The 19298-nt window shown below is 40.7% G+C and overlaps 1 protein-coding gene across 1 annotated transcript in view; it reads left to right on the top strand.

Moving 5' to 3' along the window:
- Positions 1–10206, top strand: part of mtx2 (metaxin 2) — a 96169-nt gene extending 85963 nt beyond the window's left edge. The window contains exons 9-10 of the mRNA XM_063050095.1: positions 8625–8701; positions 9332–10206. Coding sequence (XP_062906165.1) covers positions 8625–8701; positions 9332–9542 — 288 coding nt within the window. The 3' untranslated portion in view covers positions 9543–10206. The remainder of the gene's footprint in view (positions 1–8624; positions 8702–9331) is intronic.
- The last annotated feature ends 9092 nt before the right edge of the window (positions 10207–19298 follow it).

Genomic DNA, 19298 nt, shown 5'->3' with positions numbered 1-19298 from the left:
GGCCCCTGCAGTAGCCTGCCACAGGGTCCAAGGAAATACCTTGTCAGGCCTTGGGAATTTATCCACCCCAATTTGCCTCATGACCACAAACACCTTCTCTTCAGTAATCTCTATAGGGTCCACAACCTCACTGCTGCATTTCCTCACATCTATAAACTGTGTCCGTCTCCTGTGTAAATGCACATGCAAAAAATCCATTTAAGATCTCCCCTAAATAGTTTGACTCCATGTATAGATTACCACTCTGATCTTGGAAGAGGACCAATTTTGTCTCTTGCTATTCTTTTACTCTTAATGTATCTGTAGAAGCCCTTGTATTCTCCTTCACCTTGTCTGCAAGAGCAACCTCATGTCTATTATTGAATAACTAACTATTAGTTTCTGAAGGGTTCATATGCTTTCATGCTGCTTTGCAGATTGTTACCCTATGCCTTCATATTCCACTGCACCAATTTCTTTATATCCAATATGAAAATATTTGTTTCGGTGCCTGTACTTGTTCTGAATTACTGAAATGCAGATGTTACAAATTCCAGCATTTTAAGTTACAGCAAATACATATTGCACTGTATTGTGCTTAAAGTTTTTTCCTCATCATAGGCATGTTATGTTTTGTTTCTTGTTGAAGAAGTTTCCAAACCATGAAACGTGATCCTACTGAAAGGGGTCCTAATGTTGAGCCCCATTAAGAAGTTTGCATTTTTTCCTATTGTTTTCAAGTTATAGCCAGGTCAAAGTGCTATAGCCCGAAGTGTTTCTGAGTTGCTCAGAGATGCATAGTAATGGAAGGCAAGGATTGGGCTGTCATCAATGATTCTGGTGATAATGAAATGATGGGAGCTTCAGCAACAAGCTGGGATGCAGTGGTGGGGTAGGGGGAGCAGTGGAGGTAGCAATATTTAAGTAAGATTAGTAAAAGTTGCAGAATCAAGGCATGCATTTGGAATTGAGAAATGGATGAACCATAACAGTTGGAAATGTAGGCAAAGAGCAGGCAAATGGTCCTTAATTTGGAGAAGTGTAGGGTGTTGCACTTTGGGAGGTCAAATGTAAGAAGAAATTGTATAGTAAATTGTAGTACCTTGGAAGTATTGATACATAGAACCTTGATGTGTATGCCAGTAGCTCCCTGAAAGTGATAACAGAAGTAAATAGAGAGAGTGATAATCAAAGGTGTATGATATACTTGCCTTCATTGTTGAATATAAAAGTTGCAGCTGTATAAAGCTATGGTTAGGCCATATTGGAGTACTGTGTGCTGTGCAATGGTGGTTGCATTACAGGAAGGATGTCGAGGCTTTGGAGGGGGTGCAAAAGTAGTTCAGCAGGTATTGCCTGAATTAACGAGTATTAGCTAAATGGAGATGTTATTCTGTAGATCTATTTTCTTTTCTTATTTAAAAAAAATTAGTGGGGACATATAAGCTTTCCTCCAATCTTTAGGAACCATTTGATAATATACAGAATCTTGGATGATGAAAACCAAAATATTAACTCTTTCCATGGCTACTTCCTTTAGTACATTGGGATGTAGAATACTGGGCCCTGAAGAATTAAAGAGGGTCTCAGATTTTAAAAAAAAATTCATAAAGTTTGCTTAAATATTCCATTTTTTAATATCAGTGAAGTTTAACAAATCAATTGTTAAATTTAAATTGTGTTAACTAGATATCTAAAGAATAAAGTTAGCTTCTCCATTTAAGTAAAAGGGTAGGGAATAGCAAAAGCAGGCACTGAACACTTAGAATTTGAGAAAGTATAATTAACAATAGAGATTGAGGAAATGTCAAAATGTTAACTTTTAACAATTTTTCATTAGAAGATGCTAAAACTGTAGCCAAAATAACATACAGCAAATTGACAGAGAAGATTTAGGAAATCGGTTGATATCCTTGGAAGGAAAAAAAAATTAGGCAAAAAGGTGCCCTTTATCGTAGTCTTTCAAAATTTCCGAGATTCTGCTAAGATCCCAGCAGATATAAAGACAGCAAAGGTGACATTGCTATTCAAGAAAGCATGTGGCTTTAGGCCATTTAGCCTAATATGTGTCATTGGAAAAATGCTGTAATCTAATAAGACAGTGATTACAGAGTATGTCAAACATGATGTAATTTGGTAAAGTTGACATGGTTTTATGGAAGTTGTGCTTTAACAGATTTATTGGAACTTTTTGAGGGTAGATAAAGTGGATATGGTTGTATTCATAAAAGCATGCACCAAGACAGCACAACAGGTGGGTAAGTCTAAACTACAGCTGTAGTCTCATGATGAGCTAGCCATCGGACTGAGGTTAGAAGGAATTTCATCTTTAAAATGGCTGTGACTGTCTTGAAGTCTGTGTTCCACATTTCACAATTCCAGCATGTTTATTTTCCTTTATTGCTCTCATTAATCTTCCTCCTTTTACGTTCCTCCTGACAGATCAGCTATGATTAACAAGCCATTCATTTTGTCCTTTTAGGTAACACTGAAATCCATTCTGTCATGTGGGCAAATCTGGTTTCTGCCCTGCCATAGGCACTCCCTTGATTCCTTTCACTCCTCCACTTCTCTGCAACTCAAGATCTGTTTATTTTCTCACTTTTCCAACTCAGGGCAAAGATTATTGACCTGAAAAGTTAACTCTGTTACTTTCTCTTCACAGACATTGCCTGCTCTGCTAAATATCCTCAGCATTTTCTGCTTATTTGTGAATCTTTGGAATTTTCTACCTCTGAGCTGTGTTAGTTACATTCAAGACTGAGAGATAATGTGGACTGCATGGGAACTGAAGGTTAAGTGGATTATACCTCTGTTCTAAAGGGTCGTCCCTCACTTTAGAGGCTGTGGCCTCAAGTTCTGGATAACCTCACCATAGGAAGCATCCTCTCCACATCCACCCTATCTAGGCCTTCCAACATTCGGTAGGTTTCAATGACATATATCCCTGCCGCCCCCCCCCCCCCAGCATTCTTCTAAATTCTAGTGAGTACCAGCCAAAAGCTGCGAACTGCTCCTCATATGTTACCCCTTCATTCCCAGAATCTTCCTTGTGAACCTCTTCTCAACTCTTTCCAATGACAAAACATCCTTTCTGAGATATGGGACCCAAAACTGTTGACAATACTCCAAGTGCAGCCTGACTAGTGTCTTATAAAGGCTGAACATTATCTCCTTGCTTTTATATTCTTTTCCTGTTGAAATAAATGGCAACTTTGCATTTGCCTTCTTTACCACAGGCTCAATCTTCTGGCAGTCTTGCACAAGGACCCCTAAGTCCCTCTGCACCTCTGATGTTTGAACTTTCTCCCCATTTAGATAATAGTCTGCACTATTGTTCCTTTTAGCAAAATGTATTATCATATATTTCCCAACACTATTCCATCTGCCACTTTTTTGCCCATTCTTCCAGTTTGTCTAAGTCCTGCTGCAATCACATTGCTTCCTCAGCACTCCCTACCCCTCCACCTATCTTTGTATCATCTGCAAACTTTGCCATAAAGCCGTCAATTCTATTGTTTAAATCATTGACAAACACTGTGATAAGCAGCAGTTCCAGTACTGACCCCTGAGGAACATCACTAGTCACTGGCAGCCAACCAAAAAAGGCCCCTTTTATTCTCACTTGCCTCCTGCCTGTCAGCCATTCTGCTATCCATGCCAGTATCGTTCCTGTAACGCCATAGGATGTCATCTTGCTAAGCAGTCTCAAGTGTGGCATGTTATCAAACGCCTTCTAAAAATCCAAGTAAATGACATCTACTGCCTCCCCTTTGTCCACCCTGCTTGTTACTTTCTCGAAGAACTCTAACAGATTTGTCAGGAAAAATTTCCTTTTACAGAAACCATGCTGACTTTGACTCACTTTTCCATTAGTTTTGAAGTACCTCAAAACCTCATCCTTAATATTAGACTTCAACACTTTCCTAACACTTTCAGCCTAATTGGCCTCTAATTTCCTTTCTTCTGAAGAGGTTCTGAGAGAGAGGTTGCTGAAGAGATAACGGATCATTGGCCGTGATCTTTCAAGAATTATTTGATTCTGGCATGGTCCTGGAGGACTGGAAGATTGCAAATGTCACTCCACTCTTTAAGAAGGGAGGAAAGCAGAAGAAAGCAAATCGTAGGCCAGTAAGCCTGACTTAAGTGGTTAGGAAAGTGTTGGAGTCTATTATTCCAACATCTGGGATGTAGTCCATCTTGCCCAGGTGACAATCACCTTAAGACTTTTGAGTTTGCCTAGCAGTTTTTCGTTTATAATAGCAATGGCACTCAATCCTGCTCCCTGACACGCATGGACCTCTCCCACACTGCTAGTGTTCTCCACAGTGAAGACAGATGCAAAGTACCCATCAAGTTCATCTGCCGTTTCTTTGTCCCCCATTACTACCTCACCAGCATCATTTTCCAGTGGTTACAATATCAACTCTCACCTCCCTTTTACTCTTTATATCACTGAAAAAGATTTTGGTATCCTGCTTTATAGTATTGGCTGGTTTACCCTCATATTCATCTTTTCCCTTCTTATAGCTTTTTTAGTTTTCTTCTGCTCTGCTCTGCTGGCATCCCTGCCAGTATCCTCCTTCAATCTGCTTGGGCAAGCTCCTCTCTCATGCCTCTTTATTCCATTCTGATACAAATACATGTGAGTAATGCTTCTCCCTCTCAAATTAGAGTATGAACTCAATCAGGTTATGACCTAAGGGCTCCTTTACGTTAAGCTCCCTAGTAAGATCTGGGTTATTATACAACACCCAATCTAAGATGGCCTTTTGCCTGAGAAGGCTCAAGCACAAGCTGCTCTAAAAACCCATCCTGAAGGGATTCAACAAATTCCCTCTCTTGTGATCCAACACCAACCTGATTTTCCCAATCCCCTTACATATTGAAGTCCCCCATTACAATTGTGTCATTACCCTCGTAATTTCTTCTTGTTGGATCCCACATTGCACTGGCATTGGAAGGGCAATTAATGAAGGAATGCTTGATGTAAAAAGATTGCTGCATTGGTTAGAAAGAAGTAATATACTGGTTGTGCTTTTGTCGTAAATTTAATGTAAAAGTAAAGGGCTTTTTTCATTGCAGCAACTTGCACTCATGTAGGAGAAAAAAGTTATCTAATTGCAGAACAGTGCAAATAGGTTGCATCTTTCATGTCAGGTTGCTGGGGAACTTAAAATAATGAGGGCTACGTTTCTCAAGAATGAGATGACAGGCATTGAGACTTTGGGCATCCAAAATGACTACCCACGGTCTGTTAACTGCGAGAGAGGATCTGAAGACAGTAGTTGATGCTGGACTTTAGCTGCATCAGAGTGTCTTGGCAGTCTGCTTTCAAGCAGCTGGTACAACAGGCCCTGAACCTGCAGCATGGTAAGGATCCAGTAATATGGTTGTCATTGGACGGAATTTGGAATTTAGCTTTTGACAAAAATTTAGGCAAGTGCCTTAAAGGGGACAAGTATTCAGAATTATTCTAGCTGAAGTAGTGATATTCCTTAGCACTGTATCAAAAGTGTCAATTTCACAGCAGGGCTTTAAACTTGCAATCATCATCCTGTGGTTGTTATGGTTCGTAATTCTAGAAACTAATCAAAAATACCCAGGACCTTGAATATTGTCTACTTAGTTTTTCTTTTCCTTTTCTTTAGTGAGACTCTACATCTGATGTGGCATAATGACGCAAACTACTAACTGGTTTCTTACGTATAACCCATAATGAAGTATTTAAACAGAGAATGTGTTCAATTTTGGTCGCCTCAGTACAGGAAGGATGTAGAAAGGGTGCAGAAGAGATTTACAAGGATGATGCCTGGGTTGGGGAGCATGCCTTATGAGAATAGGTTGAGTGAGCTCAACCTTTTCTTCTTGCAGCGACGGAGGATGAGAGGTGACCTGATAGAGGTGTATAAGATGATGAGAGGCATTGATCGTGTGGATAGTCAGAGGCTTTTCCCCAGAGCTGAAATGGCTAGCACGAGAGGGCATAGTTTTAAGGTGCTTGGAAGTAGGTACAGAGGAGACGTCAGGGGTAAGTTTTTTTTACGCAGAGAGTGGTGAGTGTGTGGAAAGGGCTCCCGGTGGAGACGATAGGGTCTTTTAAGAGACTCCTGGATGGCTACATGGAGCTTAGAAAACTAGAGGGCTATGAGTAAAGCCTAGGTAGTTCTAAGGTAAGGACATGTTCGGCACAGCTTTGTGGGCTGAAGGGCCTGTATTGTGCTGTAGGTTTTCTATGTTTCTGTGTTAGAATGCTCAATCAAACAATATATTTACAATATTACTCAGCTATTACTGAAATATTGAATACACAACAGTTGTGTGTGCTGATTCTACTTGTATAGCATGTACTTTTCGTTTAAAGGCTCAGACATACCTGATAAATATGAAAGGGGTATTTTTAATTTGTATGGGCTCTGATATGAAAAGAAAAGCAGTAAGTTCTTGGGACAGTGTTGAATGGTGGCGGTTCAATATGAAAGAATCCTGATGAAGTGCCTCAGTCTTAATCGTTAGTTGTATTTCCCTTCATAGATTCTGACTGACTTGCTGAGTTCCTCCAGCTTTTGTGTGAGTTCCAGCATCTTCAGAATCTCTTGTGTTTTATCAGGTCATCTGTTGTATTGGAATTCTTTCGAGACTGTACTTAGTTCAGTAAGTAGAGACAGTCATCATGAGTCATATTTGACTGTATTCTGAATACATCATATTCACATCACCCCGGTCTTGTACTCTGCAACTGAAGCCTTACCAGTCTACTCATCTTGCAATTTGGCAGGATCTAGAAAATTACTTTAAAAAATTTGGCCCAGGGGTGGAACAACATCCGTAGAAATAGTTCGTGCAATTAAAATAGATTGAGTAAAACTGTCGCTTTACCATTCCCATGATGTACAGTATTTCCAAAGGCATACTGCTAGTAGCAGTTGTGTATTTAATCTACAATGGCGGAGAGGTGCGAGGCACTTCTGATCATGGTAGCTTGATATCCCACCATCATTTGTGCACTTTCTGGAGAATTTCAAATAATGTAGGCTGTTACATAATAAAAGCTGGGATCATGGGAATTAATGTGCAAAGTAAAAATTGTGTGAAACTGCCATTTATGCATTAGTGTCCCTTTCTCTTGATCTTCTGTTTGAATTGCAAAACAGTGGTACAAATGGAAAGACCTGGGAATCCTGTCAATTTTATGCTTCCAGACTGATAAAGGGAAGGTGTGGCTTGTTTAAAGGATGTCTTCCTGCAGTTGCTTGAATGTAACTTGTTGCTAGGAGCTAGCAATAGTATCAAGGAATGAACTCTTCAGACAAACAGAAGTCCAGGTGATGCTAATTGTAAGCAACATTCTTCTGGTATTCATAACAGCCAGTATCCTCCCTGAATATGAATTCGGAAAATATTATCCTTCAGGGGTGGCAATGTTGTATAGTGGTTAGCACAATATTTTACAGTACAGTCGACCAGGGGTTCAATTCCCGTTGTTGCCTGGAAGGAGTTTTTATGTTCTCCCCGTGACCGCATGGGTTTCCTCTGGGTGTTCCAGTTTCCTACCACATTCCAAAGGTGTACCAGTTGGTAGGTTAATGGTCATTGTAAATTTTCCCATGATTACGCGAGGATTAAAGAGGGGGAATCGCTGGGTGGCACATCTTGAAGGGCCAGAAGGGCCTATTCAGTGCTATGTCTCAATAAATAAATAAAATTAATTGGTTCACATCTAAATTACACAGAACTGTGGGACCAAAGAGATCCTCACATTTACAATATTGTTACCACAAGCTGTACAACAGCAGTATTTATCAAGGCACTAGAAGAGAGTAGTTGAATAATTGCAACATAATTGTATATGTTCTCCCCTGGTTACAGCAGGGCTTCGTACCTGTGAACTGTCCGGAAATAGAACAGTTTGCAATTTGAAAATGCGACTGTGAATGTACATACTTGTGGCAGAAGATGCCTGCACCAGCTAGCAATATCATCCTGCCAGGCTTCCAAATGCTCATTCATGTGTACTGGCTGTACATAAGTCAGGCATTCTTAAGATGGGGAGGTCCTCCCCGGTCAAAACTGCTACGCAAGTTAGTGTAAGGAAAACCTAGGCATTAAGTGTACATAAAAAAGAAACAAGAATATTTATTCAATATAGTGAATATAGTGAATATAGTGAATGTCATATTTTGAATATAGTGAATGTCATATTCCCTCATCTTCCTCATGATTTCAATGGGTAAGTGCAGTCATCTCTGTCTGAAGTTTCATTAAAGAAAGTTATGCATCAGAAAATTGGACGAGCCAGTTATCCTGTTTTGAGGCTTCCTACTAAGCCATCAGAACCTTGGGTTAATTTAACTGCTAACCAAATATTATTCTGTTACATTTTGTGGTTTCTTAGCTGACCTTTTTCTTTGTGTATCTGGGTGCACAGTTCTGTGAAATGCACATTATGGTTCTAGACCATTAATTATGTGGAGTTTAGAATAAATTGGTAGTATTCCACTCATTAAAAAGATGAGCCGAATATTGTCATTTTTGTTTTGATGTATTGACCTCAAAGTGGATAATAAGATGTGAACTTCCTGACCACTATTTGGTTGAAAATTACTTCTGTAATGTTGATTTTTCTCCTTCTGGATAATTATTAGGTACTTGAAGACGTAGATCGATGCTGCCAGGCTCTTTCCCAAAGACTGGGATCCCAGGCCTATTTCTTTACCAAACAGTAAGTTCCATTGTTAAAGTAACACACAGTACAGCAGTGAAGAATAGAGATGTTGTTATGACAAATGCTCTATTCACTTGATTTTCATGTTTTTTTTCTATTTCCATTTGTTTAACCATAAGCACAAAGGAATACCACAGCATCGGTGTCTTTGGCAGATAACATGCCCAGGAGCAATGTATTTTGCTATTTGAAGTGCAGCATTCTATTTTAATGATGGTTTTGTTATGCACAGTAGTTGCAGCAGGGGAGGCAGGTTTTTCTTTCCAGAGATGGACAACTATCAGTGGTTGTAAGACATACAGTATAAAGTTTTTGGTATATTTAAGTTGTGTTCTTTTGGGGAAAAAGGTAATTAAACTGTTAATGACAAGAATTTTGAGCAAGAGCAAGTACCTGTATAATAAATTACTGTAATAAAAATTAAGATGGTCTGCGCCTATGAAACCTTTAGAGATTGGCTTCATCTAGTTAAGAAATGCCAGCAGTTTTCGGAGAACGGAAGTCCTGTGCCAATATCCCTTGTAATGACCTTTCCTTAATCTGTTCCTTGTTATGGTATATAGCTACAGGTCTCAATGCTGCCTTCCAAAAATAATCATAACTAACCTTTCAATGTTTGTGCTGCAGGCCAACGGAACTGGATGCTCTGGTGTTTGGTCATTTGTTCACAATCCTTACAACTCAGTTGACCAACGATGCATTTTGTGAAAAGGTGAAAAATTATGAAAACCTCATAAAGTTTTGTAGAAGAATAGAGCAGAACTACTTTGAAGATCATGATCGAGAAAGTGCATTGAGTTCAACATCCCGGTGCTCACGAGGCTCTTCCACAAAGTAAATTATAAAAAAACAAAATAAGTTAATTTTTGGAAACAAAGTAATTAATATTGCATTGTTGCAAAAGTAAAACTGACGAGTATTCAACAAGCTGATTGCCAGATTTTAGTGTGTTCGTGCAATTAGTCTGTTCTTCTGTAATATTAGTGAAAACTATACAGATCTGATGATCTAATTGTTGGTATTATGTCCTAGTCCTTTGTTTCTATTGAATATATATGTAACAAACAACTTGATGGAGCTGTACTGACTTAAAATGTATTAAAGAATAATGTAGAAAATCTGAAAGTCCTGATTGTAGTGTTTGTAAGTATAAAGTAAACTCAGTGACTTCTGATTAATGAACAAAAGGAAACTGAATTTGCATTGCAGAGAGGATTACCATGTTTGCAGTTACAGCCCTAAATTTTCAGTCTGTTGTCTTTAGGATTTAACAACTATACCAAAAGAAGATAGTTGTATTTATAAGCTGATTAGGCCTGTTTCACTTGAAGGGTGGCTTTCTCCAGCAGTGAGCCAGACGGTCAGTTACCAGAAGCCACGTCCTTGTCCAAATTCAGTCAGTCTTATACTTCTGATGCCACCATTTGATTGTGGCATGCCTTGTACTAGATCTGGTTGGACTGGATAAAATTTAGGTAATCTCAATGATTTTGCAAAAGCTGGTCATTAAAACCTTTTAATACGATTTTAAAACATTGTGGTGACATTTAATTTACAAATGTATTTTAGCACACTCAATTATAATGTCTGACTCAAAAATGTCTGACTCAATAATACTGTGTAGTTGGACTTCAAATAATACTGAAGGTATGACTACAAAATAAGGAGCTGAGACTTGCATAGGTAACCTTTCTTCCTTTAGTATTAGAGAAATAACCATGGGGCTCAGTGATTGGTGTGATAGAAGTGGGTTCTGATTTCTGAGACATTGTTACCATTACTGGGAAAAGTAGGATATGTATTATTGAGATTCAAATCAAATCAAGTTTATCATTCAAGCCCTATAGCTGAAGGAGACAGCATTTCTCCGGGGCCAAGGTCCAAAACATCAAAAATATCAAGCAAGCATCAATAAAAGCAAGTAACAAATTCAAGGAAGCATATTCATTCAAAAAAAAGTGTGGCTTTGGAGCTGCGTGTCAGACATGGCTATAAGCAGCACTGGGGCCCCACAGGGGACTGTATTGGCTCCCTTCCTGGTTACCCTGTATACATTGGACTTTAGATTCAACGTGGAGTCATGTCATCTGCAGAAATTCTCTGATGACTGCAGTAGTTGGGTGTATAAAGGGAGGATAGGAGGATGAATACAGGGCCCTATTGGAGGACTTTGTCAAATGATGCAAGCTGAATCATCTGTAGCTCAGCAATTAGTAAGACAAAGGAGATGGTGATGGACTTTAGGAAGACTGCTCCCTGTTACTATTAATGGTGAGGACCTACAAGTACCTGGGGGTGCACCTGCATGAAAGACTTGAGTGAAGGTTGTGTTCAAGAAGGGCCAGAGTGGTCTTTACTTCCTGAGGAGACTGAGCTCCCTTGGAGTATGTAGGCCTTTCCTTCACATGTTCTACCAATCTGTTGTCGCCAGTATAATCTTCAATGCGGTGGTGTGCTGGAACAATGGCATCAACATGAGTGACCAACAGGCTCAATAAACTGATTAGAAAGGCTGGATCTGTTATAGAAGTCAAACTGGATGTACTGGAGGCTGTGGTAGAATACAGGATCTGATGGAAAATCCTGGACATTGTTTCTCAGCCTCCACATGCCCCCTTAGCTGAATAGAGGGGCACTTTTGGTAATAGACTTAAGACAACTGCGCTACTCCAAAGAGCGCTATATGAGGTAATTCTTGCCCTTGGCTATTGGGCTCTAAAATGAATCAACTTATAGCTAGGTAAGTGATGACCCTCCCCCCCTCCTGTATTATAATATGGCAAGAAACCCACATGGGAAGATAGAGCTTAAACAAATACCACATAACTAAAGAGTCAGTATCTAAATACGCAATAGATTTAAAACTAAACAGGTAGAACATGTAAAATAGAGACAAGTAGATGATTTGGCTCCTCAGGCCTACTCCACCATTTAATGAGATCGCATTTACTCTGACTGTAATCTTAATTCCACAATCTTGTCTTCCTGCATTAACCTCTCACTATATTTATCTTGTCTTTCATTCAAAACTATTCAAAATTTCTGCTTTCATTGCCATTTGCAGAAGAAAATTGTATTCAAATTGCATTTAATGCAGACAAGTGTGAGGTTTTGCACTTTGGTAGGACCAATCAGCATAGGTCTTACACAGTGAATGGGAGGGCCATGAGGAGTGTGGTAGAACAAAGGGATCTGGGAATATAGGTCCTTAATTCATTGAAAATTATTCCGGCAGTAGGAAAATCATAACTCTTGTGCTTCTTGATCTCATCACTTGAAATTCAGTGTCACGCAGCCCTGCTTTGATCTGGCCCACACCTTCATTAACCAGGTCCAACACTTGCCTTTATTGGTTCTTCCCCCTCCTTACACAAGTCATCGGGTTTGTGGGGGTGTGGCCAGGATCAATGGGGATGTGCTTAGGATAGAAAGACAAGAAAGCTTTGGCACATCGGCCTTCATAAATCAATGTATTGAATACAGGAGATGAGAAGTTGTAGAAGACGTTGGTAAGGCCTAACTTGGAGTATTTTGTGCAATTTTGGTCACCGACCTACAGGAAAAAAGTCAAGGGTTGAAAGAGTACAGAGAGAATTTACAAGGATGTTGGAGGACTTGAGGTATAAGAAAAGATTGAATAGGTTAGGACTGCATTCTTTAGAATACAGAAGATTGAGAAGAGATTTGATAAAGGTGTACAAAATTATGAGGGGTATAGGTAGGGTAAATGCAAGCAGGGCTTTTCCACTGAGGTTGGGTGGGACTACAACCAGAGGTCATGGGTTAAAGCTGAATGGTGAGAAGTTTCAGGGGAACATGAGGGGAAACTTCTTTACTCTGATGGTCATGAGTGTTGAATGAGCTGACAGCACAAGTGGTGAATGCCAATTGCATTTCAACGTTTAATGGAAGTTTTGATAGGTACATGGATAGGGATATGGGGGGCTATGGATAGGGCTATGGGGGGGGCTTTGGAAGTAGGCAGTTTAAATAGAAACATGGAAAAAAACCTACAGCGCAATACAGGCCCTCCAGCCTACAATGCAGTACCGAACATATACTTACTTAGAAATTACTTAGGTTACCCATAGCCCTCTATTTTTCTGAGCTCCATGTACCTATCCAAGAGTCTCTTAAAAGACCTTATCATATCTGTCTCCACCACTGCCACTGGCAGCCCATTCAGCGCACTCACCACTCTGCGTAAAAAAAACTTATCTCTGACATCTGTACCTACTTCCAAGCACCTTAAAGCTGTGCCCTCTTGTGTTAGCCATTTCAGCACTGGGAAAAAGCCTCTGGCTATCCACATGATCAATGTCTCTCAGCATCTTATACAACTCGATTAGGTCACCTCTCGTCCTCCACTGCTCCAAGGAGAAAAGGCTGAGTTCACTCAGCCTGTTCTCATAAGCATGCTCCCCAATGGTTTTGGCATGGACTAGATGGGCCCAAGGATCTGTTTCTGTGCTGTACTTTTTCATGGTTCTAAGAAAATTCCAAAGATTTGATACACAAGATTCTGCAGCTACTGGAAATCTCCAGCAACCTACACAAAATGCTGGAAGAATTCAGCAAGTCAGGCAGCATCTAAGGAGAGAAATAAACAGTTGAAGTTTTGGGTTATAACCCTTCTTTAGGACTGGAAAGGAAGGGAGCAGAGCACTGACCCACCCAGCTTTCCCCTTACCTGGTCTCACCTGTCAGCTGCCAACTTCTACACCTCCCCCTTCCCTACCTTTTCATTCTGGCTTCTGTCTGCCCTTTCCAGTCCTAATGAAGAATATAGCCTGGATTCCCTTTGATTATTTGGAAAATTATGGCACTTAATTAGGACAGGAGAGTGTTGCTGAACATTCTCTAACTAGCATATGTTGTGTGCATGTCATGCAGCTATTAGATACCACACTATGGTCAGAGCAAGTTTTTAAATGGCATCATTAGTATGTTTGTATTCAAAAAGCAGTGAACTTTGTCACTGATAGTTGGCGAGTAATAAACAGTGAGACAATTCAGAACTGTTCTGCCCCTGCAGTTTCAAGCAGTCAGGCTTGGAGATGGCAAAAATGGCTAGGAGTGAAAATGAAATAATTTCACTACTTCAACAAATTAGGAGCTATGAAAAATTTGAGGGCATCGACAATCATTGAATGTTACAATCAAAATGAAGATTTGCAGGATGCAAATGTTTTAAACTGTTTGAAGGCAGGCCATTATATGCATTGATTTTGTTCATTTACAGGCAATCAAAAGAACATGTCAGGGTACACAGAATGAATTCCTCTGTCGATAAATATTAGGAACTAATACACAATTTTATAGTACTGTAGAGTTACTGGTAGTGTTATGATTTTATTCAGTATTTCATGTAAATGCATAACTTGTTATTCAGTTTGATGGTAGTTAGTCTTTTTTTTATATCTTTATAACTGTTTCCATGAAACTTTGATTATTTGGGGCAGCGGCTTAATCGGGCCAAAATGTATTGGTCCTGGTGTGTCCCAGTTAACTGAAATCCACTGTAGACTAGGAAGAGCAGATGGGCAAAGGTAGCCTAGAAGAGAGGTCATGGATATTTGGAATTGTTTCTTGAAGTGGCATGTTCTGGAACCAAATAGACAGCAGGCTACACTAGTCCAGTGAATGTGCAGTGAGATGGTATTTATTAATAACCTCCTGGTAAAGCTACCATAGGCAACTGTGATCATAATAGAAATGAACTTTGCATTCTATTTGAGGGAGAGACGAATCTGTCCAAGACTGGTATTTTAAATATAAATAAGATCTATTATGCGTTTACAGAAGCAGAGCTAGCTAAACAGAACTGGCAAGGGATGGATCATTGAGGTGCAATGTCTAATATTTAAGGGGATCTTTTGGAATGCACAGAATAAATCCATGCCAATGAGGGAAAAATAATCCAAAGGGAGAATTTGCTATCCTTGGTTAATAATAAAAAGTATCAAAATTTTAAGAATAAATGCAAAGTTTTGCAAGGACAGATGATGGGTCATAAACTTGTACAGAATATGAACAGCAACGAATCTCTGAAGGATTAATAGGGATGGAAAAATTGAGCATATTAGACAGTTGGGTAGGAATACAAGGTAGGTAAGAAATTTTATAAATATTTTTACAAGTATTTATTAACTATATATAAAGGCATCCGTTAGTCTTGCGAGACCATGGATCTGCGCCTGGAAAGTCTTCACTCTCCAGGGCGCAGGCCTGGGCAAGGTTGTGTGGAAGACCAGCAGTTGCCCATGCCACAGGTCTCCCCGCTCCACGACACCGATGTTGTCCAAGGAAAGGGTATTAGGACCCATACAACTTGGCACCAGTGTCGTCGCAGAGCAATGTGTGATTAAGTGCCTTGCTCAACATGCTGCCTCGGCTGGGGCTCGAACTCAATTAGTCGAATGCCTTAACCACTTGGCCACGTGCCCACACTAACCATATATAACCATATAACAATTACAGCATGGAAACAGGCAATCTCGGCCCTTCTAGTCCGTGCTGAACTCTTACTCTCACCTAGTCCCACTGACCTGCACTCAGCCCATAACCCTCCATTCCTTTCCTGTCCATATATCTATCCAATTTAACTTTAAATGACAACATCAAACCTGCCTCAACCACTTCTACTGGAAGCTTGTTCTACACAGCTACCACTCTCTGAGTAAAAAAGTTCCCCCTCATGTTACCCCTAAACTTTTGCCCTTTGACTCTCAACTCACGTCCTCTTGTTTGAATCTCCCTCACTCTCAATGGAAAAAGCCTATCCATGTCAGCTCTATATATCCCCCTCATAATTTTAAATACCTCTATCAAGTCCCCCCTCAACCTTCTATGCTCCAAAGAATAAATACCTAAATTAAAGACCTTTATTAACGACCTGGATGTGGGGGTAGAAGGGTGGGTTGGCAAGTTTGCAGATGACACAAAGGTTGGTGGTGTTGTAGATAGTGTAGAGGATTGTCAAAGATTGCAGAGAGACATTGATAGGATGCAGAAGTGGGCTGAGAAGTGGCAGATGGAGTTCAACCCAGAGAAGTGTGAGGCAGTACACTTTGGAAGGACAAACTCCAAGGCAGAGTACAAAGTAAATGGCAGGATACTTAGTAGTGTGGAGGAGCAGAGGGATCTGGGGGTACATGTCCACAGCTCCCTGAAAGCTGCCTCACAGGTGGATAGGGTAGTTAAGAAAGCTTATGGGGTGTTAGCTTTCATAAGTCAAGGGGTAGAGTTTAAGAGTCGCGATGTAATGATGCAGCTCTATAAAACTCTGGTTAGGCCACACTTGGAGTACTGTGGCCAGTTCTGGTTGCCTCTATAGGAAGGATGTGGAAGCATTAGAAAGGGTACAGAGGAGATTTACCAGGATGCTGCCTGGTTTAGAGAGTATGGATTATGATCAGAGATTAAGGGAGCTAGGGCTTCACTCTTTGGAGAGAAAGAGGAGACATGATAGAGGTGTACAAGATAATAAGAGGAATAGATAGAGTGGATAGCCAGCGCCTCTTCCCCAGGGCACCACTGCTCAATACAAGAGGACATGGCTTTAAGGTAAGGGGTGGGAAGTTCAAGGGGGATATTAGAGGAAAGTTTTTTACTCAGAGTGGTTGGTGCGTGGAATGCACTGCCTGAGTCAGTGGTGGAGGCAGATACACTAGTGAAGTTTAAGAGACTACTAGACAGGTATATGGAGGAATTTAAGGTGAGGGCTTATATGGGAGGCAGGGTTTGAGGGTCAGCACAACATTGTGGGCCCAAGGGCCTGTACTGTGCTGTACTATTCTATGTTCTATGTTCTATAAATTGTTCAACCTTTCTCTGTAACTTAGGAGATGAAACCCAGGCAACATTTTAGTAAATCTCCTCTGTACTCTTTCAATTTTATTGACATCTTTCCTATAATTCGGTGACCAGAACTGTACACAATACTCCAAATTTGGCCTTACCAATGCCTTATACAATTTCAACATTACATCCCAACTCCTATACTCAATGCTCTGATTTATAAAGGCCAGCATACTAAAAGCTTTCTTCACCACACTATCCACATGAAATTCCACCTTCAGGGAACTATGCACCATTATTCCTAGATCCCTCTGTTCTACTGCATTCTTCAATGCCCTACCATTTACCATGTATGTCCTATTTTGATTAGTCCTCACTAATCTGTAGCACCTCACATTTATCAGCATTAAACTCCATCTGCCATCTTTTAGCCCACTCTTCTAAGTGGTTTAAATCTCTCTGCAAGTTCATCTGCATACTTACTAATCCAATTTACAACCCCATCATCCAGATCTTTAATATATATGACAAACAACATTGGACCCAGTACAGATCCCTGAGGCACACCACTAGGCACTGTCCTCCAATCTGACACACAGTTATCCACCACTACTCTCTGGCATCTCCCATCCAGCCACTGCTGAATCCATTTTACTACTTCGATATTAATGCCTAACGATTGAACCTTCCTAACTAACCTTCCGTGTGGAACCTTGTCAAAGGCCTTACTGAAGTCCATATAGACAACATCCACCGCTTTACCCTCGTCAACTTTCCTAGTAACCTCATCAAAAAATTCAATAAGATTTGTCAAACATGAGCTTCCGCGCACAAATTCATGTTGACTGTTCCTAATCAGACCCTGTCTATCCAGATAATTATATATACCATCTCTAAGAATACTTTCCATCAATGACGTCAAACTCACAGGCTGATAATTTCTAGGTTTACTCTTAGAACCCTTTTTAAACATGGAACAACATGAGCAATACGCCAATCCTCCGGCACCATCCCCGTTTCTAACGACATTTGAAATATTTCTGTCAGAGCCCCTGCTATTTCCACACTAACTTCCCTCAAGGTCCTGGGGAATATCCTGTCCAGACCCGGAGACTTATCCACTTTTATATTCCTTAAAAGCGCCAGTACATCCTCTTCTTTAATCATCATACTTTCCATAACTACCCTTCTTGTTTCCTTTACCTTACACAATTCAATATCCTTCTCCTTAGTGAATACCGAAGAAAAGAAATTGTTCAAAATCTCCCCCATCTCTTTTGGCTCCGCACATAGCCATCCATTCTGATTCTCTAAGGGACCAATTTTATCCCTCACTATCCCCTTGCTATTAATATAACTGTTGAAACCATCTGGATTTATTTTCACCTTACTTGCCAAAGCAGCCTCATATCTTCTTTTAGCTTTTCTAATTTCTTTCTTAAGATTCTTTTTACATTCTTTATATTTATATTTATATTTATTGATCTAGTAGAAAGCAGATTTGGAAATTCCATCAGCACAGGTGCACCACAAGCTGTGTGCTTAGCCCCCAGTTCTACTCACTTTATACAATTGACTGTGTGCTTAGACCCCTGCTCTACTCGCTTTATACTTGTGACTTTGAGGCTAAACGTAGCTCCAATGCCATATTTAAGTTTGCCGACAACACCATTGTCAGCTGAATAGGAGGGGGAATAAGGATCTGGCTGAGTGGTGTCACTCAATGTCAGCAAGACTGAGGAGCTGATTGTTGACTTCAGGAGGAGGAAACGAGGTCCATGAGCCAGTCCTTGTCATGGTCCTTGGGGTGGAGAGGGTCAGCAACTTTAAATTCCTTAGTGATATCATTTCAGAGGGTCTGTCCTGGGCCTAGCACAAAAGTACAATTACAAAGAAAGCACAGCAGTGCCTCTGCTTCCTTAGAAGTTTGCTAAGATTCGGCAACATATCTAAAACTTTGATGAACTTCTGTCAATGTGAGGTGGAGAGTAAACAACAGGAATTCTGCAGATGCTGGAAATTCAAGCAACACACATAAAAGTTGCTGGTGAACGCAGCAGGGCAGGCAGCATCTCTAGGAAGAGGTGCAGTCGACGTTTCAGGCCGAGACCCTTCATCAGGACTAACTGAAGGAAGAGTGAGTAAGGGATTTGAAAGTTGGAGGGGGAGGGGGAGATCCAAAATGATAGGAGAAGACAGGAGGGGGAGGGATGGAGCCAAGAGCTGGACAGGTGATAGGCAAAAGGGATACGAGAGGATCATGGGACAGGAAGTCCGGGAAGAAAGACGGGGGGGGCGGGGGGACCCAGAGGATGGCAAGGGGTATATTCAGAACTACAGAGGGAGAAAAAGGAGAGTGAGAGAAAGAATGTGTGTATTTAAATAAGTAACAGATGGGGTACGAGGGGGAGATGGGGAGATGGGGCATTAGCGGAAGTTAGAGAAGTCGATGTTCATGCCATCAGGTTGGAGGCTATCCAGACGGAATATAAGGTGTTGTTCCTCCAACCTGAGTGTGGCTTCATCTTTACAGTAGAGGAGGCCGTGGATAGACATGTCAGAATGGGAATGGGATGTGGAATTAAAATGTGTGGCCACTGGGAGATCCTGCTTTCTCTGGTGGACAGAGCGTAGGTGTTCAGCCTTTTATATATTGGCGAGACCCGATGCAGACTGAGAGACTGCTTTGCTGAACACCTACGCTCTGTCCGCTAGAGAAAGCAGGATCTCCCAGTGGCCACACATTCTAATTCCACATCCCATTCCCATTCTGACATGTCTATCCACAGCCTCC

Source organism: Mobula hypostoma, chromosome 6 (assembly GCF_963921235.1).
Source record: "Mobula hypostoma chromosome 6, sMobHyp1.1, whole genome shotgun sequence".
Classification (NCBI taxonomy): Eukaryota; Metazoa; Chordata; class Chondrichthyes; order Myliobatiformes; family Myliobatidae; genus Mobula; species Mobula hypostoma.
The sequence above is the reverse complement of the archived record's forward strand: the minus strand, read 5'-3'. Positions and strand labels throughout refer to the sequence as shown.